This window comes from Solanum stenotomum, chromosome 4 (assembly GCF_019186545.1).
Source record: "Solanum stenotomum isolate F172 chromosome 4, ASM1918654v1, whole genome shotgun sequence".
NCBI lineage: Eukaryota > Viridiplantae > Streptophyta > Magnoliopsida > Solanales > Solanaceae > Solanum > Solanum stenotomum.
Genome location: NC_064285.1, coordinates 6,913,622 through 6,940,811, shown reverse-complemented (window position 1 = coordinate 6,940,811; position 27,190 = coordinate 6,913,622). Strand labels below are relative to the sequence as shown.

Below are 27,190 nucleotides of genomic sequence, written 5' to 3'. Positions count from 1 at the left end.
CAAGAATAAAGATAGTTAATATAAATACATAAAAGCATCCAATTCTTACTGAACAAAAAAAAGTGGCACCTCGTTATGTTTATGTAAAAGAAACTACAGATCTTCTGTTCACAGGATATGTCAAAACAACAACAATTTCAATACATTTTACAACGACAGAGCAACTGAATATCGCAAACATGTGAAAGAAGGGAGAGATGCTAACGCCTGCTCATTTTTACGTCTCGTCTCTATGTATCCTAATTGGGAAGTACCTAATCGAAGCCAGCATCACTGGCATATTTGCATAGTAGATCATTTATCAATCCAATCTTTGAAAAGAAGCATCATATATAGAGGGATGTTAAAAGCTGCAACAATAGTAATTATACTCAATGTCCTCACCAATCTCCTAATTACCATCTTTGTCTTTGATTTGTTTGTCCGAGGCAGTGCTTTTACTGCGGCATCTGATCCTATATGTAAAGTCACATCAGCGGGATTTGAGGTATCTGCCTCTTGTTTTCTGGCAACTGACCGCATGATAGCATTACCCCTGCATTCGAGAAAAATGCATCGATGTAACTTGAGCATCAAATAGTCTAAAATACAAGGAGGCACCCAATAGATTACTAAAGAATGAGAACCATTGAACTGAAGTGATGATAGCATGGATAGCATGCTTGCTTATCTTGAACAAATCGGACTCGAGTGTGAGTGTCTGATAAGGGTGCATATCTCGGATCCTTCATGATCTAAATTTTAAGATTTACGGGTACAAATCCAGTATAGATGCTAGTCGAGGATTCAACTAAAAATAATTCAGTTAGCTAATAACAGAGTTATAAAAATATGCCAAATTTAGGGGTACTATTTCTGTATATTACTCGCTGCAGTTCATGCAATGACTGGTTCTCTTTGATGAGACTTACCGTTCTACTGAAGCACTGTCGCTAGAGCATGTAGAAGACACGTTAAAGGTTTTCTTTATGAGGTGCATCGATCCTTCTGCATCCCATATCTCCTCATATTCATATATCTCATCTTCACTTTTCAGTTTTTTCCCACCTCCTGAAAAGCTAATTAGACCTCTTACATTCCTCAGAAATCCATCAAGATAGTGTGGAAAGAGCACCCCATTCGTGGGCCAAAGGACGGCAATAAGAAGGGTCATGACAAACAGCAAAATATACCTGAAACATCCACAAACAAACTTTAAGATTACAAGAAACACGGCTTATTAAGACAAATGTTTTGTTTTCATCTCAATATACTGAATTACCATATATAAATGTATAACTGCACAGGGAGAAAGCACACTTTGGTGGAAATTGCCTCCTCTGGCATTGATCCGTTCGGTAAGATAAGATTACTTGCAGATAATAGCATGTAAGATGGAAACAAATTTCCCTGCTGCCAGCTTATAGTCCCTAGAGTATGCTGCACAACACTATCAATCAAACACCATCCAATCAATACAAACTTTTTCAGTTAAACAAGGTATGATACCTCTTTTACGGAGCCATATTTGGATTTGTGGTTTACTGTACACTGATCATGGTCATGCCCGGAAAGAATCAGTGCCTACAGAAACTCAAAATAATGCAACCCAAAAATCATTCATTTCAGTTAATATTGTGTAGAAATTTCTTCCCTTTATATTGCTACTATGTTTTGGATAAGCCTACATTACATGCAATGGTATCTAGAATTACTACTGAAAATATATATAGAAGATCATTGGGCCATGCGGACATCATAAAATGGAAGGAAATACTTACAGGTTTGATAGAGTCAAGCAGGTCATTTGTTCCTTTCTCAGTAATATAGTTTTGATATCTGTGAATGGAATTGTGACCAAGTCTGACATAAACATCCATGCGTACAGACACGGTAAATCCGTAATAAGCCACTAAAAGTGAGAGTAAGAGCTTACAATATTTCATTATCCTGAGCAGCACGGTTGATTCTCTGAAATAAATGACGAAATATGTAACTTTTCATTATAAACTCTTTCTCTCGGGACTCTACATGATACCAAAGATATGTTTATCAAAACAGAATATATGATAGACCTATTAATTAACCATATTACAAGAAAAGCCACATTTTTCTCCTCACAATAGCAACAAGCAAAATGAAGAAGAACTTTTAAAGATCATAATCCCTATTGTTTAGGTTCTTGAACTCAAGTGCTCTTTTACTGGAGAGGAATAGTACATGAATGGCGACTTTCAGGGGAGGAATCTTTCCTCTATAAAATAGAAAAAACTAAAACAACTTTGACAAGTTTAAGAAAAAGTTAAATTTTACCTGATTAATAATTGATGATGAGCGATATGAACCGCACGCAGTTTGATCTGGTCGATACAATGGAATATGAGTCAATAGAACCCTTGGATTCGAAGACAGATCTGCATAAGACAGTAAAATGATCTGAGCATCTTACACACAAGTCAAATCACAACATACTCACAACATACATGGATAGTGGTTGGCTGAACATACGCTTAGAGACATTTTTGACAAATTCCCATGTGGCAGGGGTTACATTGTTTTGGGGATGCCCTGTAGACAAGAGATTTTGCTGTGAGTCTTTACAAAATAACAACATCATGAATTGAACCGTAATCAATAGAGTCTCTTTTTCATGTTAATTGATAGGAAGAAGAGCAAAATCATTGAAGTGGTGTTTACAAAATAACAATACCATGAATTGAACCAGCTCATTAGCAATGAATTACTACTTACATTATCTGTTCTGATCGTCAAAGAGTAGTCACATGGTCATGTGTCATACAGAAAACTACTACATTATAGTTAGAACCCTCTATCTCAAAGAGTAGTCACATGTTCTAAAACAGCAACTACAAAATAAATTAGCATTTTTAGACACTACATGTACATAAAAAGGTATAAAGGAATTGGGGAGATTGAAACAAGTGAAAGAAAAAGACCAGGCAAATATATTCTTGAATAGTTATTCAAAAAATGGACATTAACTCTTTGACGCTGAAACGAGAAAAGTTAATTTTATCTCTAAGCAATAAGTGTTGAAGTCCCCAAACTTTTATATATATTAATAGAAACAACAAAAAGAGCTCCAAATAAAGAGTAGATTGTGATATTACCATCTAAGGTTTGCGCATCGATGGTGATGAAATCTACTTTCCCAGCTGTAAACTGATAGTTCCTTGCACCAAATGCTTTCTCATAGCGTTTGATAACCTGCATTATTGTGTGCACAGATAAGATCGGAAATAGAATAGGAGTAAACCAGAATGTCCTGCTTCACAGACCAGGCCGGAGCAATGAATGCACTAAATCTGTATGTTAAAGTTTCCGGTATAGAGATTCCATAAGGCTAGTAACATGAAAAAATAGCTAGCTAAATGGAAGCATGATTTTCTCTAATAACTGAAAGCATTGAACTTTTGTAGCAAACAGTAACTTGGTTGGCGCAGAATCATAAATTGTCGTTTTATAGAGACATTTGGTGCTCCTTGAAACAAAGCACTGATGCCAGATAAATTGAAGCTTGTATGGGTTTCTTTAAGCAACTACAAACACATCCACTTTACCATCAACTACAAACACTAGTTGACCTAATCTGAAAACTCTTCATGTTATGATTAATAAATTAGTTAACTTACTTAATAGGCATTTGGCCACTGGATATGGAACCCCATTTTCAAGTTTTGATTTCAAATTGTTTAAGAAATTTGCACAAAATTTCAACTTCAATTTCAAATCTCAAATTCTCCAAAAAGTAGATTTCAAATTCCAAAAATGTGATTTCAAATTTTTAAATGTCTTGAATTTTGGGAAAGTTGTGATAGTTTTCACAAATTGTGGGGTTTTCATGTTTATGAGGAAAAATACAACTTAATAAATCTAAATTGCATGTCCAAACAAAATTTTGATTTTAAATCACTAAAATCATGTCCAAATGAGGCCTTAGTACTCAGATGATCATGACTCCAAAATTAAGCTCTATCATCCAACTCAATGAACAATAGTTGAATTATCCTAGTTATTCAACTTTTTCTGAAATTAGATACTGTTGTTTCTGGATCCTCTCAATGTGAAACCTGGTACTCATGGACACTATTCCAGCAGTTTTCCGGTATCTGGGAAACTAGAAAGAGTGAAGACAAAGCTCATGACTAAATTTTCAACCAAAAGTTTCCTAATGCGATAACTGATCTCGAGCAGGCCGCAACCCACCAAAAAATATTTCTTTAGTACTTATTGTGCAATGTTGGGGGCTCGAAGACCATCAGATACTTTCCTAGTCTCAACCATAAGCGATGCCGGTCAGGGATCTGTTGCTTTTAGGATTCCACTGGCACCTTATGAGAAATCCAAGTTTTTGGGTTTGGGGGGACTATGGTCGCAAGGTTGAAACTTAAAAGAATTGACGGAAGGGCACCACCAGGAATTGCGGCTTAATTTGACTCAACACGGTAAAACTTACCAGGTCCAGAAATAGTAAGTATTTCTTGATTCTATGGGTGGTGGTGCATGGTTGTTCTTAGTTTGTGGAGCGATTTGTTTGGTTAAGTCCGTTAGCAAACAAGACCTCAACCTGCTAACTAGCTATGCGGAGGTATCCCTTCACGACCGCTTCTTTGAGGGACTATGGCCTTTTAGGCCGCGGAAATTTGAAACCATCCACTAAATAATACGTTTGTTTGATGCAATGTTTTAGAAGGAGATTTAATCTCCATCTTTTCATAGGCTTATGAGTAATTTGATACATGAAAAGAAGATGAGATATGAACAAGTCAAAGAGCATATTAAATATCAGTTAAATAACATGTTCCAACTCTATCTGAATAATTAACACACCTCAGGCATACGCGAGTGAAAAGCTGCATACCCTATATCATGGTTTCCAGCAAGGTAGTACAGCTTTATGTTTGTAGTTTGCTCAAGCATGTCAATGTCAAATATATGCTTAAACCGACTCAGGGATTCCTGCCATCTATCAAATTAAATAAATCGAAGTCCAAAGCAGAAGAATAACTAGAGAACATTCAGATATTTCATTTATGAAAAAGACTCAATTATGAACTTTATATAAGGAAGCAACTGATAGGAATGTGTCTTAAATTAGTCCAAAAAGTAGAGTTTTCGACTGAGATACAGAGAATTACAATCAGAGCTAGGTTTCAATTTTCATCCACAAAGTAGTTTAATTTTTTATTAGGAGAGTAAAATTTTAAGATAGAACATTAAGCATACACAAGTACTTACTCTTCATCAGAAAGAAAAGGCCCACCGTCGAAATAATCACCTAGGAACAGAATTATATCTGGTTTGGAAGGTAAAATAGATGATAGGAATGCCCTGCGCATATACAGATCTGTATAGAACTGAGCAGCTTCAAGTGCAAAGGATTTCGGGGCAAGATGAAGAGAGGTTCTATCCATGAGCTATCAAAATACAAAATATGTTGTGAATATGAAATCAAAATGTCAAAGCACAGAATAATATAAAGATAAGCACAGTAAATCCACCATTATTTTCAGAAGCAATACCTGCGGATCAGTCAGAACAGCAATTTTCACGTAATCACGTTGATGATCTACTCCATCTGTCTGAAACCAAGGACAACAAAGGTTAATACACCTGAGTTCTTGCACCAGCTCAAAGAAGCTGAATCTTTATGGGGGGGACAAGCCATTAAAATGTATACATCTTAGTATCAAGATAATTAAGAAGTATACTTCATGAAGGGGAAAGTTAACGAAAAAGCATTGCCTTATCTAGAGCTACCAAATTATTGCTCTATAATTAACCGAAGAAGTTCCCTCAAATAAAGTATCTAGCATACGAAAGTCCACCACTTATACATATAATTATAAGTTAACTTACCAAAAAGAGTTCTTTTATTTTCTTTTTAATTTCTAAACAAGCTAGCCTTTTGTTAAATCTGAATGAGCTTTTGACAGAATATTGTTAGGATCAAGCGCTTAGCCGCTTACCATCATACCAAAAGTTATAGTTGATAGCAAGGGATCAACTTTATTTCTTAACCAAGCCCACCAATCAAGCGCCACATTCGACCATGACTCCGACCCAGGCCACCCCAGCCCCTTGTAGACCTTCCCATAGGTACGATGGTGGCATTACCCAACACTTATGATTCTCAATGAATAAACAAGAACTAACACACAAATTGACAGCTCCAACTAGCATAAAAAGTGGTTGGACAAGTACAAAATGAAAGGCCACCATCATTTTACAAACTAAAGCTCCATGATATCTTCAACTGAGTACAATCTAAAGATGACAACAATTGCATACACTATATACTAATTCACAGATTCAGTTGGAAGGATAAATTTCATCTTCCATTGGTCAACGGTGAGCTGAATATTCCCTGATCTGGAGTTAAGCTGCTTAACATGAGAATCCCAAATCCCACAAGAGACTTACAAAAATGGTAAATGGGAACCATTTTTAACCAAAAGATTATTTCTTTAACATCACACAACCCCTCAAAATCCAAGCTCACTTGCAGCTGAACACTGTCCATTACATCCCAAAACAGAACAATAAATAGAGAAAAAAAATGATTCTTGAATCTAGCTCAAGTCAAAGATGAAGTTAAAAGTAAATTACTACTTCATCAAAGTTTGGAACTTTACCATGGAAGAAGAAGAAGGAGGATGAGGCCAAGAACATGAGAGAAAAGGGACCCAAAATGAGAACATCTCTCCATAGAGAAGAGTCAATGCCCAAATAAGGCTTAAGGAAACAGCTAACTTCAACATCTCTGTTAACTCAGCAATTACTGCTCCTTCTCTACTTCCATTTTTTTCTTGTAGATCCCAAAACAAAGCTCACAAACCTGAATAAGTTAGTTTAATTAGCACTTGGTGTATGAGTTTTTTAGACTTTTAGTTATAGGTAGCTGGCACCACTTTAACATCAATGGTGATTTCTTCTATTTTTCTTAATTATTTTTTATTTTTTATTTTTTATTTCATGGTTTTTCGTTTGTACAATGATTAGTAAGCAGTTGTTCAACATGTCTACTTCTAAGGGATAATTATGAAATTCAGAAATTATGTAAAGCAGGTATACTTAACTAGTTTTATATATTAGCAGTAATAACTTTTAGTAAGTTTTTATCTTGAAATGAATAGATTTTTAGAAAACTAAAAGATGTTTTCTTTTTTTTGCTGAACGATTAAAAGATGTTAAGAATTAGTTACTTCAAAAGGTGGGGTGGGGGGTGGGGGTGAGGGGGAACAAGTAGCTTTAAAATATCACATTTAATTGCCTTAAAAAGATTATTTGATTATAATGTAGGAAGATATTAGTATAAGGATTGTTTGGTCATGCGATATGAAATCATGATATGAATCATGAAATGAAATCATGAGATGAAATCGTTTGGTCATGTGATATGAAATCATGAAATGATGTTGAAGTTTTGTTTGAACATGCGATTTGAACCTTTTATGTGGTATGTTTTCTCGTAAACATAAAAATCTCATAAGTTGCAAATTATTAAATTGTCCCAATTCTTTATACAATCTTACCAAATAAACAAAAGTTTATAAAATCCCATAATACATTATCACAAAGATATTCTTAAAAAATACAAGAATTATTGATCAAACTTTAACTCAATAAAAAAAATTAAACATATATAAATTGTGGTGTACTAGTCTTTAATATAGTCCCCCACATAGTTTAGACAACTTTTTCAAGTTGAACTTACATTTCTCGTTCATATGAATAAGAAGACGAATCAACATTGTTACTTTGAGCTAGGGGTGTACAAAACCGAACCGAAAACTGAGTCAAACCGAGAAAAAAAAAATCTGACTAGTGGTTGGTTTGACTTGATTTGGTATTGAAAAAAAACCCGACTATATTTGGGTTGGTTTGGTTTTAACTAAAAAAAACCAACCCGAAACCAAACCAACCTGACATTATATATATATATATATATAATTTTAAAATTTAATTTTATACATAAAAATATTTACTTTGATATACTTTTTAAATATTTCTTATGCTTTTCCATAGTTTTTATCTTTTAATATATTATTTCAAATTTGGAACTTAGAATTTTGAATGGTTCAATAAAAATTATAGTCCACAGATGTTGGTAATTATAATAAAGCTTAAATCAAAATCAAATTAATACTAATGCAAAAAAGAAAATCAATTCAACACTAAGAATGACAATAATATTGAATATTTGTTCTTTGGTTTTACATTGGTTTAGACAATTCAAACACATAATCTAATTTTAATTTCCTTTAATATTTAGTCATGTAACTAATACTTATTAAACTTATTTTAGCATGATTTAGTACTTTTAAATTATGATCATTTTCATTATGACTTGTTAATTTGCAATATTTATTTTACGCGATTTCATTATTATTATTTTTTTATTGGATATTTTAGTATCATTACTCATATCATATTTTTTGTTAGTTTCTTAAGAAACACCTTAGATAGTTGTATTTTGGTAGGACTAAAGAAATATTTGAAGTACAAGTAAATTATATGTTTGTATGAATACTTTACCGGAAAAACCCAAAAAAATCCGAAAATCCGAAAATCCGAAAAATTCGAAAAAATCCGAGGTTGAAAAACCCGAGTTTTATTGGTTTGGTTTGGTTTATAGATTTAAAAATCCGACACAGATGGTTTGGTTTGATATTTGAAAAAACCCGAATCAACCCGATCATGTACACCCCTACTTTGAGCCATTTGTTGGTCAATTTGGTTGGTAAATAAATTTGATAAAAAATAATAAATTTGGTGAATATAAATGGTAAAGTAGCAATTGATTTGAAGTAATAATAAAAATTCTATGTTAGTGAGGATAATCGATATATGAGATGTAAATGGTTTAAAAAGTAATGATATGAATTATAAATTTTTATTTGCATATGAAATAAATTGTTAGTAGATATAAATGTGGGGTTATTTTTACAAAATAGTATGAACTTGTGGATCAATTTTTGTATTTGAAAAATCTCAAATCATGATTTTTGAAGAATATGAGATCTCATCTCATGATATGAAATCATCGTAAGCTACTCTATCTACTCTATTGTTCCTTTTTACTAGTCCCTTGTATTAAAAAAAAATAGATTTTTCATTTTATTTATATATTTAAATAAATCAAGAGAAATTTCTTATTTTTTAAATATATTCTAATTATTAAAAAATTACATAAAATTTTATTTCCTTCGTCAGCTTTTTACTTATTCACTATACTAAAGATAGATATCCACAATTACTTGTCTAGTTTGGAAAATAAAAAAGTAATTTATCACTTAGTTTTCAATTTACCTTATTATTAACTATAATCATTTTTCAATATAATGCATTTTACAAAATATTGAATTTATTGTATCCAAAACGTAATATAGTTGTCATTCTACTTATTGTTCCCTAAGAAATGTGTTAAGTCAATACCGAACAATTAATAATATAAACTAAGAAAGTAATAGTTAGATTTTCAAAGTATAATTAATACTTTGCATAGATTTTGTTCGAAGACATTAATGTAAGAAGTAGTATTTTTTTCTTAAATGGTCTGAATAAATATCTAATGAATAATTTTCAAATATACTTCTTTACAATTTCCTATTTATACTTTTCTCAGTGGATATACCAAAACCTTAAAAAATTGTAAAAATTAGGCAAATGACATAGTATAAGAAAGAAATTACTTATTTTCCCTACTCTTTCATTAATTACCAAAAATCCCTTTTTTTAGTGTTTTTCGGATACATAATATAGCAGTGTGGATACTTAATATAGCAGCGCGGATACTTTAATTAATAACGGACAGATACTTAAATTATTAAGTTGTTAGCAACACGGATACTTAATTAACGGGCGAATGCATAATATAACAGCGCTGATACTTTAATTAATAACGAGCGAATACTTAAATTATTAAGTTGTTAGCAGCACGGATACTTAATTAACGGGCGGATGCATAATATAGCAGCGCGGATACTTTAATTAATAACGGGCGAATACTTAAACTAATAAAGTATCCGGTTAAGTTGAATTGGGAGAAAATAAGGGATTTTTGTATTTTAGTAAAAGAGTAGGGAAATATTGAGAATAGGTAAAGAAGTGTTGTGTATTTAAGTAATTTTTCCTAAAAAATTTACTTATTGTTGACCAGATGGAAGTCTATACAAACTGTTGTCTGTCTTTAATATACATCAATAAACACCATCCTCATGTCCCTTTCCTTCACCAAAATGTCGAAAAATGATTCCAAAAATTATTTTCAAAAGATGTAAAATGACATTGTACCAAAAGAACTAAGTAAACGTTTTAGCAAAATACAATGTCACACACAATAACCAACAAGTAAACGTTATAACCAACGTCTCGTCTTTCCCCAGAAGCACAAATCCACGCAGGAAAAACAGTACTATGCACAAAACTGAATAATCCAGTACATCAACATTGTGTAAGAATTTCTTCTTTTTAAGGACACATCATAACAATTACACCTCGATCCCAATTTGAGGATCGATCACCACTATGGAAATATAGGAATAAGCTACAACAACTTAACAACTATAACTACGCCTCAGCCCCAAAAGCAAGTTGGGGTCAATAGTTACATTTTGAATGGTATTCCGAAAGCAAAAGAAAAGGAAGCTAGTATTATGGCCTCCATCCTTTTACAAATTATCTCCAAGTGGAAGACTATAAAATCAGCTTCAATATACTGCAGGGAAGAATTTAAATTTGTTTGTTTGCTAAAGAAAATTATACAACATGGATAAACGTTGAAGAAGAAGTCAATGGTTCACCAACCGTCTTGAGTGTTCCATCTATAAGAACCCATCTACCACTTTACCACCACATCATTCACTCTAGATTTAGCCAACACTTGGGCTGAGTGCAGCTTGTTAGACTCGTCACTTTTGATTCATCGCCAGTAGTCGAGGAGTTCATTTTCCGAGGCACGAGTATCACCACCCTGAGCATACTTATTCCCCTTCTGCACCGTGCCATGCCAAGAAAGGTTAATAGCCAATTGTGATTTGGAAACTTGAGTTTTTTACTTTTGATTTGGGGAGGAGGTAGTGAGGGAACAATCAGGATATTTAATTTATCATGACGTTCAATGTAGCAGTGTATCCAAATAAGCAGTTAGTAATTGAAAGCTCTAATGAAAGCCTATATATGCAGCTAGTAGAAGAGGGCTTGATGGAATTTATTGTCGAGACCTGGTAGTTTTGCTACTCTAACAAAAAGGGTACAATTAGTAGCCTAAAAGCCAAAATTTAATGAGAGGTCTTGAACTAAAAGGAAAAAAAAACTCTTAACAAGATGACAACATCAACATGCATAACAACTTTTGTATATTCGTAGAGAATGATTATGTTATCATTTTGTATATGCATACTAGGCATGAGTATCAAAATGAATAGATATACATATTTAACAAGTTTACGAGGAGTTCATTCACTCGCCAACAAAATTATGATTTTGTATATTTTGTTCAAGATTGATCATCAGTTTCATCATGTGTAATTCGCCAAACATGTTCATGCATGACTGGATAGAATTCTGCAGTCATTCAATAATACTAAAAACCAAATTAATTTTGTTTTCCAGGAGTTATTATGAAGGAAATAATTCTTGACAACACATTTTTTGAATTATTTTCCTTGGTGATTGATGAATTGACACGACATATCCAAAGGGAAGTGTCATGGTGTATGAAATTTGCAGATGACATAGTATTGAGTAACAAGACACGCGACAGATTAATGATAATCTAAAAGTTTGAAGACAGACCCTAGAGTCTAAAGGGTTCAAGTTGAGTAGACTAACACGGAGTACTTGAGTGCAAGTTCAGTGGCATGACTTAAGAGGCAGATGTGGAAGTTAAGATCGATACACAAGTCATCTCCAACAAAGGAAGTTTGAAGTTTCTTTTTTTTTTTTTTGATGACAAGGGAAACCCGGTAAAACCCCGCTCCTATGCAATAGCTTGCAAACCACATAGGAGAGATAGTCCACACTAGGCAAGCCCGGTGCGACGAGCTCGACCCAGAAGGCAAACCCCTTGCTTTCGCTGGCAAGGGGTTTCAAACTTGAGACTTCCAACATGGAAGTCCCAAGCCCAAACCACTGGGCCACCCCGAAGGGTGGAAATTTGAAGTATCTTAGGTCAATAATCCAAGAAAATAGGAGATTGATGATGATGTTACACAACGTATTGGAACAGGTGGATGAGATGGAGGCTTGCATCATGTATCTCATGTGATGAGAATGTGTCACCAAGGCTTAAAGGTAAGTTTTATAAAGTAGTTGTTATACCATTTATGTTGCAAGGGTCGGAGAGTATTGCTGATCAAGAACTCACGTGTTCAAAAGATAAAAGTAGCGAAAATGAGAATGAGACAGATGAGTGGACATACTAAGAGTGGGAGGATTAGGAATGAAGAAATTCGAGACAAGGTGGTTGTGGCCTCCATGGTGGACAAGATGAGAGAAGCGAGACTAAGATGGTTCACATGTGAAGAGGATATGCACAAATGTCACAGTGAGGAAGTGTGAGAGGTTGGCCATTGTGGGTCTAAGGAGAGGTAGAAGTAGATCGAAGAAGTATTGGGAGAAGTGATTAGACAAGACATGGCACAACGCAACTTGAGCATTGTTTAGTTCTCCTTGTCAATATTATTATTATTGCTCTCATATGAGCTTATTCTTAAAATTTTAGTATTACATGTTTCCCTTTGTTTCGATTATCGTATTATTTGTTGTTGCTATTGTTCTTTTCTCCAGTATTTTTATCATGCCCTCTCCACTACTTTTCCTTTTACATAGTTTAGAAATGCTTTACTTAAGTTAGGGGTCTATCGAAAACTGTCTATCTACCTTCGCAAGGTAGGGTTAAGGTTTGTATACACACTACCCTCCCCATACACCACTTGTGAGATTACACAGGATATATTGGTGTAATTACATTTTCTGAATGCTCTCTATCTCTATTAATTTGTTCTTGAGCATCTTCTGTTTTTTTAATTGTGCAATCTCATTTCTAAATCAATTCATGCACTCATACAAGAAGTCAACAATATAGTCATTGTTGTTTAATGAATTTTAAACAACAAAAACTATACCCTCCCCAGACTCCATTTGTGGGATTTCATTGGGTATGTTGTTATGATTGTTTAATGAGTTTTAAGCTTAATGTTAAGATTTCTCCCATCTTTATCACACTCACTGGCCGGTTTATTGTTCCTAGAAATAGGAACTGTGTAAAACAATTTGTAGCATAAACAAAACACAATCCAAATCTTTGGAATAAACTAACCATCTTTAATGTATTCTTCGAAAACCCATGTCGGTAATTCTAATTGGTCCTTGGGCCAGTACTAAGGGGAATCAAATAAGGCAGTTGTTTTAGGCCCCCAAATTTGGGAGAGGATGAGTATTTTCTTTAGCAATAATAGGCATATAGGTTTTCTTGGGGGGGGGGGGGGGGGGGNGGGATATTGAGTACTATTTGTAAGTAAACTTTTTTATATAAAAGGAAAATTTGTTCGGGTTGGGATAAAGTTAACGTTTGACTTGCTTAAAATGGGAAGTGTGAATAGCTCCCCTAATGTATGAATTGGAATTCGATTGGACAACTGATATCATTATTCCACTTTTTCTCATTGGAACGTGTAACTTTCTTCCTTTGTACAAGTCACAATCTTTATTTTCTCCTTTCTCATCAGATTACATGCTTTCTTTTTTATGTATTTTTCTTACTCTATTTCCAAGAGTTCATTATTTTAACTTATTCAAGGCATTAAGATTCTGATATTTTATCATTCTTTAGGAAAATATAGTTAAAGAATACAGAGTTCCTGTTTCAAGCATTGATAGAAGTATTTTGAAAAAGTGGAATAATGATTTCACTCGTCAAATCAATTCCAATTCGGAGATACTTCCCATTTTTAAGCAAGTCAAATATTACTTGATTTCCGATCTAGAAAAAATCTTTCCTTTAATGAAAAGGTTTACTTTTTTTACAAATAGCACTCAAACATATTTTTTAAAGGAAAATTATAAGCCTATTATTGCTAAGAAGGTCCCCCCAAATTTGGGGACCTAAAGCACCTGCTTCATTTGCTTCCCCTTAGAGTCGGGCTGTCTCCTTCGTATCAAAATGATGATGATAATGAAGTATGAAGCTTCTCAAAGCATTCAAAAAATGTAGTAGCAAACTAAAGACATGAAGATTAATGATAGGCTAAGGCATGGAACAAACAGTGATGAACAGGTCTGTATGTGTTCATCACAGGCTTACAAATCTGTTAAATATTTTAGGTATTTCAGTGCTGGTCACTAAACTGAAATATCATTTCTATTAACCAGAACAGAAAAATATTGGAAGGAGAGGAGAGATAGATAACAGAATAAAACTATTGATATTGATCAAGAAATTAGAAAATGGAATAAATTGGAATTGCTGAAACTGACATCTGCCATAAGCTATAAAGGAGAAATAAGGAATAGTCACAGTAGGAAGAATGGAGCAAAATTTGTGAACTAATCTTTGAAGTTGATACTAACCAAGTTCAAGAAAGATAAAAACATAGAGACCAGTTGGAGGTGGTTACGTACATATTACAGTTAATGGGTGAAACTTTTGTTGGATAGGGTTGTGTTCAACGGTGGCAAGAGAGCACTTGGGGAGCAGATTCAGACGAGAAAAGACACAGACCATGAAGAGATCAAAATTATGGAGATTGAATGTAGTGCAGAACATCATATTGCATTATGTAGTTAGCAGAATTTAATTTTTTTGGACATTGGTTTATGTCAGTGTCTTCAGTTTCTGCAAATTATCACCAACTTAGTGTACTTAAACAAAATTACTGTCGTATTTAAAATTGAAAACAAATACTCAGACTATAGAGGGAAAGAATCCTACTAACCTTTGGATGGATCAACATGTACAAAGAAACTTGCTGCAACAATAAGATAGCATAGGATAAGCATCAACCCCTTAAAATAGTTTGATGTTCCTTCCTGCATCGTGTAAAGCAACAATTATAGTTAGTAGCAAGCCTTTCGTGGCTGAGTAGTCTAGGGTAGGGAGTAGACTGAACAACATCATCTATTTTATTCAATTGTCTGATTTGCAGGGGAGGAGGAGATGTGCCAGAAGGATGTAAGTTAGAAGACGAACCTGCAGCATAAATGCCACAACTAGCACTGTGATAAAGAGTGTAGCAGTCTCAAACAATTGGAAGTTCAAGTCCATTGGTTTACCCATGAACCAACCAACAACAACACAAAATGGAATCTGCATCATCAAAAGCATGAGATCTACGAATAAGCAACTTGATTTATAAGCTCTATCATAATCTTTTAATAAACACTTAAATAGCACCCAGAAGGTGCAAACAAAAGTATTTACAGATTAATATCACAAGTATGTCCCTTCTCTCCTTAGAGGGAACCTATCAGATCTATCAATTCCATGGCTCACTATAACAATTCTGCTTACACCAAAAATAAAATAAAATTCTTGATCTTCTGAATAGAGCTTTCTTTTTCTTCAAACACCTCCCATTTCTTTCCTTCCACATGGAACACCAAGCTCTATTTTTTATTTTTTGTTAAATGGACCACCAAGCTCCATTATAAATTTTAGATAATTACAAATTAACTACACCAATACAAACCAACCAAAAAGGACAAATTAAACAAACAAAAATCCAGTATGTTCTTAGGACGGCTTGCATGAATTTAAATAAAAAATAAGAACTAATTTTCTTTGTTATCGGCTAATTTTTATAAGCTAGTTCAGATGATTAATGCATCAAATTATAAGACCTTACCACAAACATTGATATCTGAGTAGAGGACCCAATCGCAACTCCAAGTGTAATGTCCTGCAAACAGTACTCCTTGAGTAACCTATTCTGGGAAAATGAGATAGTGAATATGGTTTTTCAAGAACTCACAAGCTTATCTTTCATTGCGAACATGATTGCACTTGCATGTTCTGCAGCGTTTCCTACAAGTGGAAGCAAGATGACACTAATAAAGGACACAGGCATGTTCATTGAGTCGGATGCTCCCTGAAATCATATTAGCAACAGGAACAAATTAGGATGAAGAACATACAAAAAAACAAAAAAACTTAAACGAAATTTATATAGTTTTTGATAATTAATTACCAAAAGAGGAGAAAAGATAAGGTGAAGGAAAACTATGACACGTAATAATTAATATCTCAAGGTAAAACTTCTGTAGGTTAGCACATGAATATTAGCATTCAACTTCAAGAAAATCCTAGCCTCTCCAATTGGTTAAAAAGGGCATGGGCCAAAAAATTTAATAAATCAAAAGGAAAGGAAAGGTTACCTCTATGGCATCAACAAGATACCCAGATAGCACAGATATCCATACTGTCAAAATAGCAAGCCACCCTATAGCTTCCCATTGTGTTATCTCGGGAGCCTCTTCTTCATCAGAATTTTCAGCATTATTCTCTCTATCCTGTTCAGATATCAGAGAATAATTAGAAACAAACTAATACATCCTGCAGTAACATAAGTTGGAATGAAAATCACATATCATGGTACAAGTTTATCTGAAAAAACTGAAATCTGCTGCAAACCTATATCCTTCATAACAGGCATCCGATTACTAGATAGGACATACAATGTCAATGCCGATTGCTGCAGACGACCTCGGAGAAATACAAGCTGAATAATAGAGGAAATAAACTATCAACCTATTCCAAGATTATCAGCAATTTACCTCATCGTTTGAGCTATATAGATTTGGTTGACTCTTGAGCTGAAAAAATAGGTAACTTGCATATGCCACCAGCATTATGCAACTGCTAAATCTTGAAAGAGCCAGCTCTGACTTCCCAAAATGCACTTCTGTGTGGGTGAAATGAAGTACAGCGGGAAATAATAAGCCCATGACTGCCATCAATAACAATCCTGAGTTCACGAGGGCAGTTGCCTGCAATTTAAAGATTTTCATTAGCATTAGCATATAACATTAGAGAGAGCACATTGGTGCTGAGATAATACAAAATTCCACTGAAGTATCAACATTCACAAAAGACAAAAGTGCTAACTTCATTGCACATTTGGTGAGGACATGATTGATCAGAAGATAATGACCTTATTGAAAACCTGGACTTTCTGGTGATGAGCAATCCCACCACAGAAGAAGGCACATCCAAGCACCAAGAGCATATTTGATAAAATGGAACCCAGTAAGGATTGTTTAACAACCCTCATCATCCCATTATTCAATGCATATAATGAGATTATCATTTCAGTCGCATTGCCAAATGTAGCATTTAGAAGGCCCCCAACTATACATCAAAAATAAGGAAAAGTCATTCTGATAATCAAAAGAAGTGTAGTGGGGGGGAGGGGGAATTATGTCTCACACAAGATCAACAAGAAAAGTAGCTCTTTGAGTAAATGCAAATGTTAAAATACTTCCAGCAAAGGGCAATGAGAACAACAGAAGTACAGAAAAACCATAAAACCATTTAAATAGAGAACAAGAAAATCCTATCTAGTGACTCAAGTCAAGGAGGATAATATCCAAAAAATTACTTCAAGGGGTTTCAATTTCCTGATGACTCAATTTCACTGTGAGAACAAAATTTAACTCACATTTTCACATTATTCTGAATTCGCATTCAACTTAAACACTAAGATTAAGCAAGCAAAACTTAATTCTTCTTCTTCTTTTATAATCATGGTGTCCGGACAACTTGCTTACACATCAACTAATTTCATGGGTACCTACTACCTCCCACCCACACTGGTATGGAGCAACTCTGTTGACTGTTCACTAAAGTTTGTAAGATGGAAAGAAATCATCTAGTGTTTTGTCTCTACCAGGATTTGAAACTCAAAGACCTCATGGTTCTCAACCCAATTTATTGACCACAATGTCATACTCTTGGGTGCCTCAACTTAATACTCTCCATAAGTAATCCCAACGGTGAAAAGTTCCTCAATAATAGAAACAAAGATCAAGAAAATGGCAAAAGTACCAAAAGATAATAGCTACCTGTAGGCCCTGTATAGAATGCAAGCTGCCTGTGTCATGACAATCAAAGAAGTCAATGAGCATGTAAAATAACATAGTAGCAGAGGAGAACTGAATAACTTGAAGAGCATAAGCATACTCAGTCACATAACCCAAACGCTCAGCTAAGGGTGTAATGCCCACCAAACTGAAGAAAAACACCCACTCCTGAAATATCAAGATGAATCCAAAGAAAAGTCCAATAAATAAAGTTCAAAAAATAAGAGAGAGATAAATTCAATTGAGGTAAATAGCAAAAGCTTGAGACTTTTTACATGTTTTTTCGTAAGATAGTGTAGCAGTATCGCCAATGGTCCAAAAGGAAGCAAAACATTGATCTTTGCTTTAAGTATCACAATGTATATACTCCTAAAATAGCTGATCTGATGCATCTTCCTCAAGACTCTCGACGAGTAAAAACTTCTAGGCGACGCCATATGAGCTGACTCAAAATGCAAACTCTCTGTCTTATTTGTAGCATGAGATGAACTAAAGGGGATCTCCTCATCAGATTCAATGTCTAACTTATCCCCTACAGATCCCATCTCAACACTTCAAAAAAAGAGCCAACTGTATACAGCTGAAAAAAATCACAACTTGGGTTAAATTTCAGTAAACCCATAACTAAAAATTAGTTGATAATTTCACTAACATTACCTCAATGAATCAAATGTAAGATGCTCAGACACATAGGGGGGGGGGGGGGGGGNGGGCTAATTGAGCAAAACAAAAAAACAAAAAATATAAGAAACCCAGATCAAATTTCTCACAAAATGTGAGAAAAACACCAAGAAAAACACATACATAAGGAAAATTGCAGTTAATTGTATTTACCAGATAAAACAATCTATCGGCGAATCGAATCGTGTACTGATTTGAACAGCAAAGCTGAGTAGATTACATAAATTAGGAGAAAAATATGTATAGAGATAGTGTGTGTAGTGTATAATAGTAGAGAGATAAATACATAGAAAAATCCGTCCGTGAAGCGTTAACAGGCCGGCGACAGGGAGGAAGAAGAAGGTTCTACGAAGAAGCGCCTAATTTCATTCTAATTTTTTTTTAAAGATTTGTAGTTATAAATTTATATTTTTCCAATTTAAGTAAAAGACGATAAGATAGGTACTGATATTGTATTCCTGCGTTTCAACTTATATGAGTTAGTTTAAATTTTGCACGAAATTTGTAAAAGAAATAAAAAAATTTGAAACGTGTGATCTAAAATAAATCATACAGGTTTGTGTGACCCCTAATTTATTTTATTAGGGATAAAATGAGTATTTTAAAATGTGTCATTCTTGAAATGGACGGAGTAGTATACTCTATAATATATATATATATATTAACCTTGAAATTACTCTATAATATATATACGTTCTCCATGTCAATTTATTTCCGTTCAATTTATTTAAATTAAATTTTTTACGACATTTTAATACATTTAACATAGATAATAACACAAGATTCAAAAAGTATTAGTATTACTTTCTTAAACGTCAAAGTCAATAGGGGAATTTCTTTCTTTTATAGCCACAAAAAAGTAGAATTGACTTAAAATCAGTAATTTCTTCTTCCCTTTTTTTGTTTGGGGTGGGTTGGTAAACGCATAATTCTTTTATTTTACTCGCTTCAAGTTGCCAACTTGATCATAGAGGTCTATTTCCTCTCATATCTTATTTTCCAAGGCAATCTCAGAATTTCACATTCCACGCAAAGGAAAAGAAAGAATAGTTCAACAAAAAGCATGCAGTTAAGCAAAAACAAAAGAGTAGAAACAGTTCAATTTGGCAATGTAAGTATAATATAGCTTTACGACACACACACTTGAGCGATAAAGGAAGAACCATCACTTGTTATGCTTGAGAACAAAAGCTTAAAATCTTTTGAATTACAGAGGAGTGTTGGCTTTTAAGACATTACAGCCAAGAGATTATTGCTAATCATCGAATCACGTTTGCTGTTTTCAATCCAGAAAGTCTAGTTACTATGTTGTTATTAGAAGATGAATAGCTAATGCAAGGTCCAGGAGACAAGCACTGTACAGTGCCAGGACAGTACAAAAATTCATATAACATCAAAAACAAATCCCAAGATCCACCCTTGTTCTCAATCTTCAGGAGTATCAGAGCGGAGGGCTGTAAAAAGAACATCAGAAGTATTTGTTAGAAGACCGAAGATGCAGCTTTTGCCATGAAAATAAGATAAAAAGTATGCAATGAACACATAAACGGACCAGCCAACCCACCTTTTGACTCTTGCAAAAATGGAAAAAGAACACACTGTAATCATGTTGAAACAAGAACCTGATAACTCTGGTATTCTTCACCAAGCAAAAAGTAAAGGGATATAATGACAATGGGATTTACATCTTGTATGCTGGGTTCTCCTCATATTATAAATGAATAATTGTCTTCATCCAAAAAAAGAATGACAATAGGATACAAGCATATGGCCTTCACTTTTTTTTTTTTATTGGCCACATATCACATCCCCTTTCCCTTCATGCAAGCTTTTCATCCACCATCATCCTCGCTAGTTCAATCTTGAGAGGCAAATATTAGTCAATAACCCAGGACCCTAAGAGGATGGCCTAGTGGTCAAAGAACAGGAGTAACAACCTTGGGAACTAAGGTCTCCTATGTGGATACACCCATCTACTTAAACCTAAACCTAAGCAGGCAAGGCGTACTTAATATCTATATGGGAAGTGTAATATGTACCATGTGAATTCACCAAAAGTACGTGCAAGCTAGACATGACACCATTGTTACCAAAATATTATCTAACAATCAATATAGTATCAGTGCTACATACAACATGTAAACACAATTCTTTTGTTGGAAAATGGATAAACTACCATTCAACTATTCTTGACAGATTCATCTGATTTATCAGTTTTAACATGTATAAACTCCAATTAGAACCATATGAGTATTAAGCCTACATATTAACATCAACTAGTAGTGGCAGGTAGAATCATCATTTAAGTTTCTTTTACTGTATCTGCTGCTATTGTCTAAGCAGAAAGTTCGAAAAACCGACCTTGTACTATGGGGGAAGGAAAACAAATGCACTAAGTCATCAAGGAAAATTGAATCTTAGTCATGCAGTGAATGCATGTTTATTGCGGTCAAGAAAGTAAAAGACTCACAATCTAATAAAGGTCAATCATTGAACATGTTTCCTTCATGTTTGAGTTTATTGCCGAACAAATGTATTAGATAATGACCTAGCTTTGTTCCCTATTACCCCTAAACATGGACACAATGACCTTTTGGGATATGGCTATCTATGAGTAGTTGTGATGACATCTAACCCCACACTTCACACCAAAGCTTGTCAGTGAGGACATTTACAAGAGGAAACAGGAAAATTAAGGTGGACAGTTCAACAACCTGAGAATACATTTTTCAACAGAAACAATTGCTACGCCTCAGTCTTAAACAACTAGATATCAGCTATATCAATCCCTGCTACCCACCAATTCTCAATGTAAATTCATCTCTTCGAATCGTAAGGATTCATCATGAATTGGTTAGTTGTATACTAACTACCAAACAACCACAAACCTCCTACCTTATCCGGGCCTCATACAGGCAATGTGAGCAAAGTCAAAATAGCAAAGTTAGCAGAGGAAAACTACAATTAAGTGAAAAACTGAAGACATCAAATCTCGTTAAATACGATGTCTTAATTATTAGATCATATGAAACCAACAGAAATAACATTTTGAGACAGGTTAATGGCTATGTTGCTCGGACTCTTCAAAAGTGCCAACGGGTGCGTGTCGGATTCGCCAAAAGTAGTGTATTTTTGGAGAATCCGAGACGGGTGCGGCATCAAAAGTGAAGAGTCCGCGCAACTAAGGTTAATGGTACTGCCCCCAGGGCTTTAAGAGGGCAATGTGTGATGTGTGGTTAGGCGCACATCACTGGTTCAAACTTTTCCATTTAAAAAGGCCTGGTATTTAAGTGGAGAAGAGTGAGAGGCAGAAATATGGTATTGCTTGTAGACAATAGCTTACGGATTAAAGTATAAATATCACTGATGATCAAGAGCTATGATACATGACCTTGCAGATAGTTTGGAAAAATCATGGATCTATATCCGCATGAAGATAAAGGTATCCATTTGTAATCTTATTACAACAAAGGAGACTATCTGTATCCTTGTGGAAATAAAGGCAAGATGAAAGTGTGTCTCAATGACATGCTATCATCACCCTTCACAGAAACTAGAGGACTCTGAACGTTCAATTCAAAAGCTAAAAGCGAATATAAGAAATTCTTGTTAGTTGATCATTGTCTATTTTTCCTTCTCAGCATTATCATTATTCCTCCCCTACTACCTTATTCTTCAATTTTATTATTACTTCTTGTTTCTTTTGTTTCGGTTATCATTTTATCATTGTTGCTACTGTTGTTTTCTCCAATATTTTCTACATGGTTCTTCAATACACATTTCCTTGTTGTACCATCTTTTCTATGCGTTATTTGAACAAAGGTCTATCAAAAACAACCTCTCCATCCTCTCACAAGGTAGGAACGAAGCTGCGTACACACCACCCTCTCTAGATCCCACTACACTGGGTATATTGATATCGCTGCTTGTCATAGTCCAACTTCCACATAAAAGAGTAATAGTAAACATAAACACAACCTAAGAAATTATTGACCTAACTATCCGATCTGCAATTGCATTATATAACTCATTCTAACGAGGGAGTATAGATACAAAACACTGTTTACGACCTCAACAGGACGATTAAATACAAATGAATATAAATGTAAGAAGAAATCTCAAAACTCTAACCTCACACACACAGAGATCCCAATAAAATCCCTTCAGCACAAAGATCTATACTATTGGGCAGCATTAATGAAGAAAAAAAAGGTGAGAATGCTTACTGGGTTTCTGAGGTTTGCCATCAGCCCATTTGGAGATGGAGTAATGGACCTTCTCACGGGAAAGGGCTTCAGCCTTGTAAGGTTCCTTAAGGCAATTCCTAACAAGATTAGCACAGAGATTTGAGTAGGTTATGTAAGTCATCCCTGCTGATCTCCAGAATGGTGCTGCTGCGTTCGATGCCATTTTTCTCCGCCGCTCTCGAGTCTCGATCGCTCTTCCTGCTCTTTTTGTATAATGGTCGCAATTTTGATTACCAAAACACCCTTAAGGAAAAAAAAAATGGAAGGGATAATTGTAATTTTATTTTTTTTAATTATTTTTTTTTATTTACCCTTATTTTTTATTCATTAAATTTTTATTTCGGTCCTTGTGATTGATTTCATTTTTTCTTAAAAGAATCTTGAGTTCCTTTTTTTTTTTTTTTTTTTTTTGAACATTGTGTGATGAAAATAAAGATAAAATATCAAGACAACAAGAAATATAGTAAAAAATGTTGAGAGGGAAAAAATAGAATTATTTGATGTACAAATAAATTGAATTGACTTCTTATTTATAAAAGAATAGAAGATGGTGTATAAATTACTTGCAAGTTGTCTATTTAATTGTAAGTTTGACCAATTGCTAGCTTATCTAAAAAATTGTATAATGAATATTCACAATATAATGTAGCTATAACACTCTCTCTTGGATGTTTATTAGTAAATATTGAGTTAAAATTTTACTAGAAAAAAGTTTGATGGAATAAAATCTTAAATGAAGAAAAAATAATACATGTATCAAGTAATACACATTGTTAACTACTTCATTAAAAATTGTACTAGAAAAATATAATGGGATAGAATCTTGGTTCAAAATAGGTAGTACAATGTGATAAGATTTGTTAAATTATTAGTTGATGTTATTTGATTAATTTGCGCCTCCAATTCTTTGATAGAATTATATCATCTTCATTTAATATTGTTGGAATTATGACAAGTATATTCCTGATTTGCTTCATAAATTGTTGTACGATTTAAACTCTAAATAAAGCTATATGGTAATGTTACCTTTCTTAAAAAAAAGAAGAAGCTATATGGTATGATAGTAACTCTTTCATAAATAATACATCTGAGTCGAACTTTTATGTCGATTAGATGAATGCTCTGAATATCCAGAAAACTTGATAATAATTGTTACAAATTTTCATTTGCAATATACAATTGATCTTATTTCAACTTCTTTCCGCATATAATCTACTATTTGTTTTGACAACTTTTCAAGAGTCCAATTCAAATCATTTACGCACCTCAAATAAACCTTGCGTATTTTTAAAATCCCATAGTAGATGTTTGTTGTGTCATTTTGATACTTTTCACAACAATTTTTAAAAATTTCACGCGCGTGGTAACAAATGTTTTCTATGTGGATTAAATTCAATGAGTATATACTTAATGAATTTTTTAATACAAATACTTTGTTTAAGTTAAAACTATTAGGTTCATCCAAAACTCGTATCCAGACTTCTAGCTCCGCCCCTGGATACGACTTGCATTTTTGAAGGATTTAACACGAGTAAGGGAACGTCTTTGGAGGACATGAACAACATAGGTTGTTAGTCTAAAACTTTACCTTTTAAATTAAAAAAAGAAACTTGTTATGGTCAGGTTTCAAGGTGGTTGGAACTAACATACCAAATATACAGAGTATACCAACTTAATTTTCTGTGTTAAAAAGACCAAATACCTTAGTAAGAACAGAACACAACATGTAATTGAGCCATTAAAACATAGTATTATAGGATTTATAATGTTATATACATTACATAACACAACATATAATTATCATCAGTTTAGAATTTTGCCTAGAGAAGTATAATACTCCTAAAAAGATAATAGGTGTATGCATAAACCATGTACAATTAACTACCTAGCTAGTTGTTCAGGATTAAAGGTTGGAAAACTAATCGACTTTATGTAAGAGGAGTTATCGATGAACTAATCACCTTTCGAGTAATTGTTGACAGCTTCCTAATTCATGCTGCTGCTGGTGTGGAGGAAAGTTGATTAGTAACAAAGCTACTGTTTACCTTGTCACTCAATTCTGTGCATTTGGTGCTATTGCCATATTTTCCCACTGTTGGTTCAAATAGACAAGTGATCATATTTCCCAAGGTCTTAGCTGTGTATTTTACGCGTTGATCTGCAGTACTAGTAACCTCAAATACTATGGAGGATGCGTATTTTTCCAGGTAACTACTGTAAGAAGGAAGGACAACGTGCAATACAAGTTGGCGTACTCTCCATCTTAGCCCCTTGTCACACAATTCCCAATTGGATTGTTTCTTGTAAATTTCATCGAAGGCCTCAGTGAATTCCTTGAGTTTCTTTTTAACTACTTGTCGATCAATGGCTCTACCTCCTGGGAACAACACTAGGCCTTCCTCGTTTAAAAGGGCTGGGAGTTTCTCCCAGCTCTCTTTCAAATAGATTGTCTCGCAGTACTCCATGTATTCCTCGTGACCTGTAACCCATTCATTTCCCATTAGCTCACCTAGTTTAGTTCCCCTCGTGTACTTGCACAAGTACCAATGGTTGTTCATCAAGAAGAAAGATGAAAGAGAGGCATCCTCGTGTCTCTTTGCCCAAGTTTCTATATTGAGCCCAAGTGCTGTTACTATGTTCTGCATTTCATTTAGAAGAAGCCCCTTTTCGAAGCTCTCGTGGTTCCAACCTTGATGTATCTCCACAACTTGGATAAGTGTAGACCAATATTCATCCTCAAGCAGCTGATTACAATACTCTACGACAAAGTTAACCAGCCCCGGAACACTACCATCCACCGGAGGACTAGTTGTCCTCTGCAGTTCCACCTGAAGTGAAAGTTCCCAAAATATTTCACAAGTCCCATTCACAACATTCTTGATCAGATCCCTTGTCTGAGTTTGGATTTCACCACAGGCACTTCCACTGAAAAGCCTGTTGAAATCGGATCGTAGTTTGTTTAGAGAACCAAACATGTTCAATAGCTTCAACAGTTTGATTGCTTCTTTCTTACCTTCCGTAATCATGTTGCCAAATTTGATGAAAGAATGAATCCCAGATTGGACTGCAACTCTTGCAAAGCACTCCATACATCTATCCTTAAATGCTGCTTTACGGAACACCTCAACGCAAAGCCTGTGTTCTGTGTCTAACAAATATTTCACAACAAATTCCAAGTGTTTGTCCCATTGATCAATATAATGCTCTACACTCAGAACACTGTCAAACTCTGTCAATGATATCTCCTCCAGGTAATCCAAATCGAACCCTTCTAAAGCTTTCCTCATGTTTAAACTCCGAACCTCAACATAGACAGACATACATTTCTCAACCCGACCATTCACACTCAATCTTTCAACAACACCTTGCACATTTCGAATAACATCAGGCAAAGCCACAGACAATGGTGTTATGCCCCTTAACATAGACGCGAATTCAATCTCCACCTTGTCTAACGCGATCATCAACACTCCACCATTAGCACGAAAACGCTCCTCAGTACCCTGCAATCCTCTAACTATACTCAAACACTTGTTCACTTTCCTAACATACCAAGATGAATCACAACAACTACTAGTATCAAGCCAAGACACGACTAGTTTACAATTATTGGTGAGTAAACAGAGTGCTTCTTCCATCCGTTTAACAGTTGTGAGATAAGCTAACACATCATCAGAAACATCATCAGTTGAAAGAGATTTTTCAAATCCACATATAACATTAAATATCATAACAACAGAAGAAGCAGGACCAATGACTCTATCAACATCATGAGTACTCATCGTATATAATGTACATTTACATGATAAGTCTCTAAGAGAAAATGATAAAAAATCAAGCCTTTGTTCACAACTCTCTAATCTCCAACATCTTTCACTAATTTCAACTCCTAATTTTCTTGATTTCTCTATACTACACTTGAGAAGTTCTCTTGTAGCTTTGATCTTTTCAATGTCATCCATCTTTTTTTTTCTTGAGAAATATTGTGTTAAAGTGAGTAATTTATATTATGTTGTTTTGTTTACCAAACTCAACAAATGATAACCAAACTTCACTGCCAAAACAAGAAAACAAAAGGTAGATCACTTTAAGGAGAATGTGCTTAAATATCAATGTACACTTGTTTTTTTTTAATTGTTAATAGTTTCTTGTAAATGCCTTTTGCTTGTGTTTTTGGTTTT

At 34.3% G+C, this 27,190-nt stretch overlaps 5 protein-coding genes across 7 annotated transcripts in view; 1 reads left to right on the top strand and 4 right to left on the bottom strand.

The window, feature by feature from the left end:
* The window catches only part of LOC125861830 (uncharacterized protein C119.09c-like), a 436,566-nt gene that overhangs the window by 284,726 nt on the left and 124,650 nt on the right, over positions 1-27,190 (top strand). The gene's annotated exons all lie outside the window — the stretch shown is intronic.
* On the bottom strand, positions 208-6,985 carry LOC125861814 (uncharacterized protein C630.12). The gene is made up of 13 exons (XM_049541690.1): positions 6,636-6,985; positions 5,523-5,582; positions 5,239-5,417; positions 4,831-4,966; positions 3,111-3,207; positions 2,488-2,547; positions 2,293-2,393; positions 1,916-1,950; positions 1,761-1,818; positions 1,489-1,563; positions 1,262-1,419; positions 912-1,172; positions 208-535 (listed from the first exon to the last, which is right to left on the bottom strand). The coding sequence occupies exons 1-13, from the start codon at positions 6,759-6,761 to the stop codon at positions 295-297; spliced, it is 1,587 nt and encodes a 528-aa protein (XP_049397647.1). The 5' UTR covers positions 6,762-6,985; the 3' UTR covers positions 208-294.
* LOC125861817 (vacuolar cation/proton exchanger 2-like) lies at positions 10,432-19,150 on the bottom strand. Of its 2 annotated transcripts, none has more exons than XM_049541693.1 (12): positions 18,916-19,150; positions 18,357-18,661; positions 18,182-18,249; positions 18,064-18,092; positions 17,154-17,350; positions 16,777-16,989; positions 16,378-16,512; positions 15,975-16,091; positions 15,849-15,902; positions 15,194-15,310; positions 14,940-15,033; positions 10,432-10,996 (listed from the first exon to the last, which is right to left on the bottom strand). In XM_049541693.1, the coding sequence occupies exons 2-12, from the start codon at positions 18,624-18,626 to the stop codon at positions 10,986-10,988; spliced, it is 1,305 nt and encodes a 434-aa protein (XP_049397650.1). In that variant the 5' UTR covers positions 18,627-18,661; positions 18,916-19,150; the 3' UTR covers positions 10,432-10,985. The 2 variants fall into 2 exon arrangements, with proteins under 2 accessions (XP_049397650.1, XP_049397652.1); XM_049541695.1 differs by lacking the exon at positions 18,916-19,150 and adding an exon at positions 18,739-18,781.
* Positions 19,914-23,233, bottom strand: LOC125861835 (ATP synthase subunit epsilon, mitochondrial). Its single transcript, XM_049541714.1, has 2 exons — positions 22,989-23,233; positions 19,914-20,216 (listed from the first exon to the last, which is right to left on the bottom strand). Exons 1-2 carry the CDS (start codon positions 23,170-23,172, stop codon positions 20,188-20,190), a joined length of 213 nt encoding a protein of 70 aa, XP_049397671.1. The 5' UTR covers positions 23,173-23,233; the 3' UTR covers positions 19,914-20,187.
* Positions 24,908-26,981, bottom strand: LOC125861811 (exocyst complex component EXO70A1-like). The gene has a single exon (XM_049541685.1). It carries the CDS (start codon positions 26,969-26,971, stop codon positions 25,001-25,003), a length of 1,971 nt encoding a protein of 656 aa, XP_049397642.1. The 5' UTR covers positions 26,972-26,981; the 3' UTR covers positions 24,908-25,000.

Excerpts from the sequence above, each read along its gene's own strand:
- LOC125861814 (XM_049541690.1), bottom strand. The coding sequence starts at position 6,761 with ATGTTGAAGTTAGCTGTTTCCTTAAGCCTTATTTGGGCATTGACTCTT. Across the intron at positions 2,394-2,487 it reads TGTCAAAAATGTCTCTAAGC|ATCTGTCTTCGAATCCAAGG; the intron begins GTATGTTCAGCC and ends TGTCTTATGCAG. Across the intron at positions 1,819-1,915 it reads GCTCAGGATAATGAAATATT|ATATCAAAACTATATTACTG; the intron begins GTAAGCTCTTAC and ends TTCCATTCACAG.
- LOC125861817 (XM_049541693.1), bottom strand. The coding sequence starts at position 18,626 with ATGGGATCTGTAGGGGATAAGTTAGACATTGAATCTGATGAGGAGATC. Across the intron at positions 18,093-18,181 it reads CGTTTGGGTTATGTGACTGA|GCAGCTTGCATTCTATACAG; the intron begins GTATGCTTATGC and ends GTCATGACACAG. Across the intron at positions 16,990-17,153 it reads AAGTCCAGGTTTTCAATAAG|GCAACTGCCCTCGTGAACTC; the intron begins GTCATTATCTTC and ends TTTAAATTGCAG.
- LOC125861835 (XM_049541714.1), bottom strand. The coding sequence starts at position 23,172 with ATGGCATCGAACGCAGCAGCACCATTCTGGAGATCAGCAGGGATGACT. Across the intron at positions 20,217-22,988 it reads TGGCAAACCTCAGAAACCCA|CCCTCCGCTCTGATACTCCT; the intron begins GTAAGCATTCTC and ends TTCTTTTTACAG.
- LOC125861811 (XM_049541685.1), bottom strand. The coding sequence starts at position 26,971 with ATGGATGACATTGAAAAGATCAAAGCTACAAGAGAACTTCTCAAGTGT.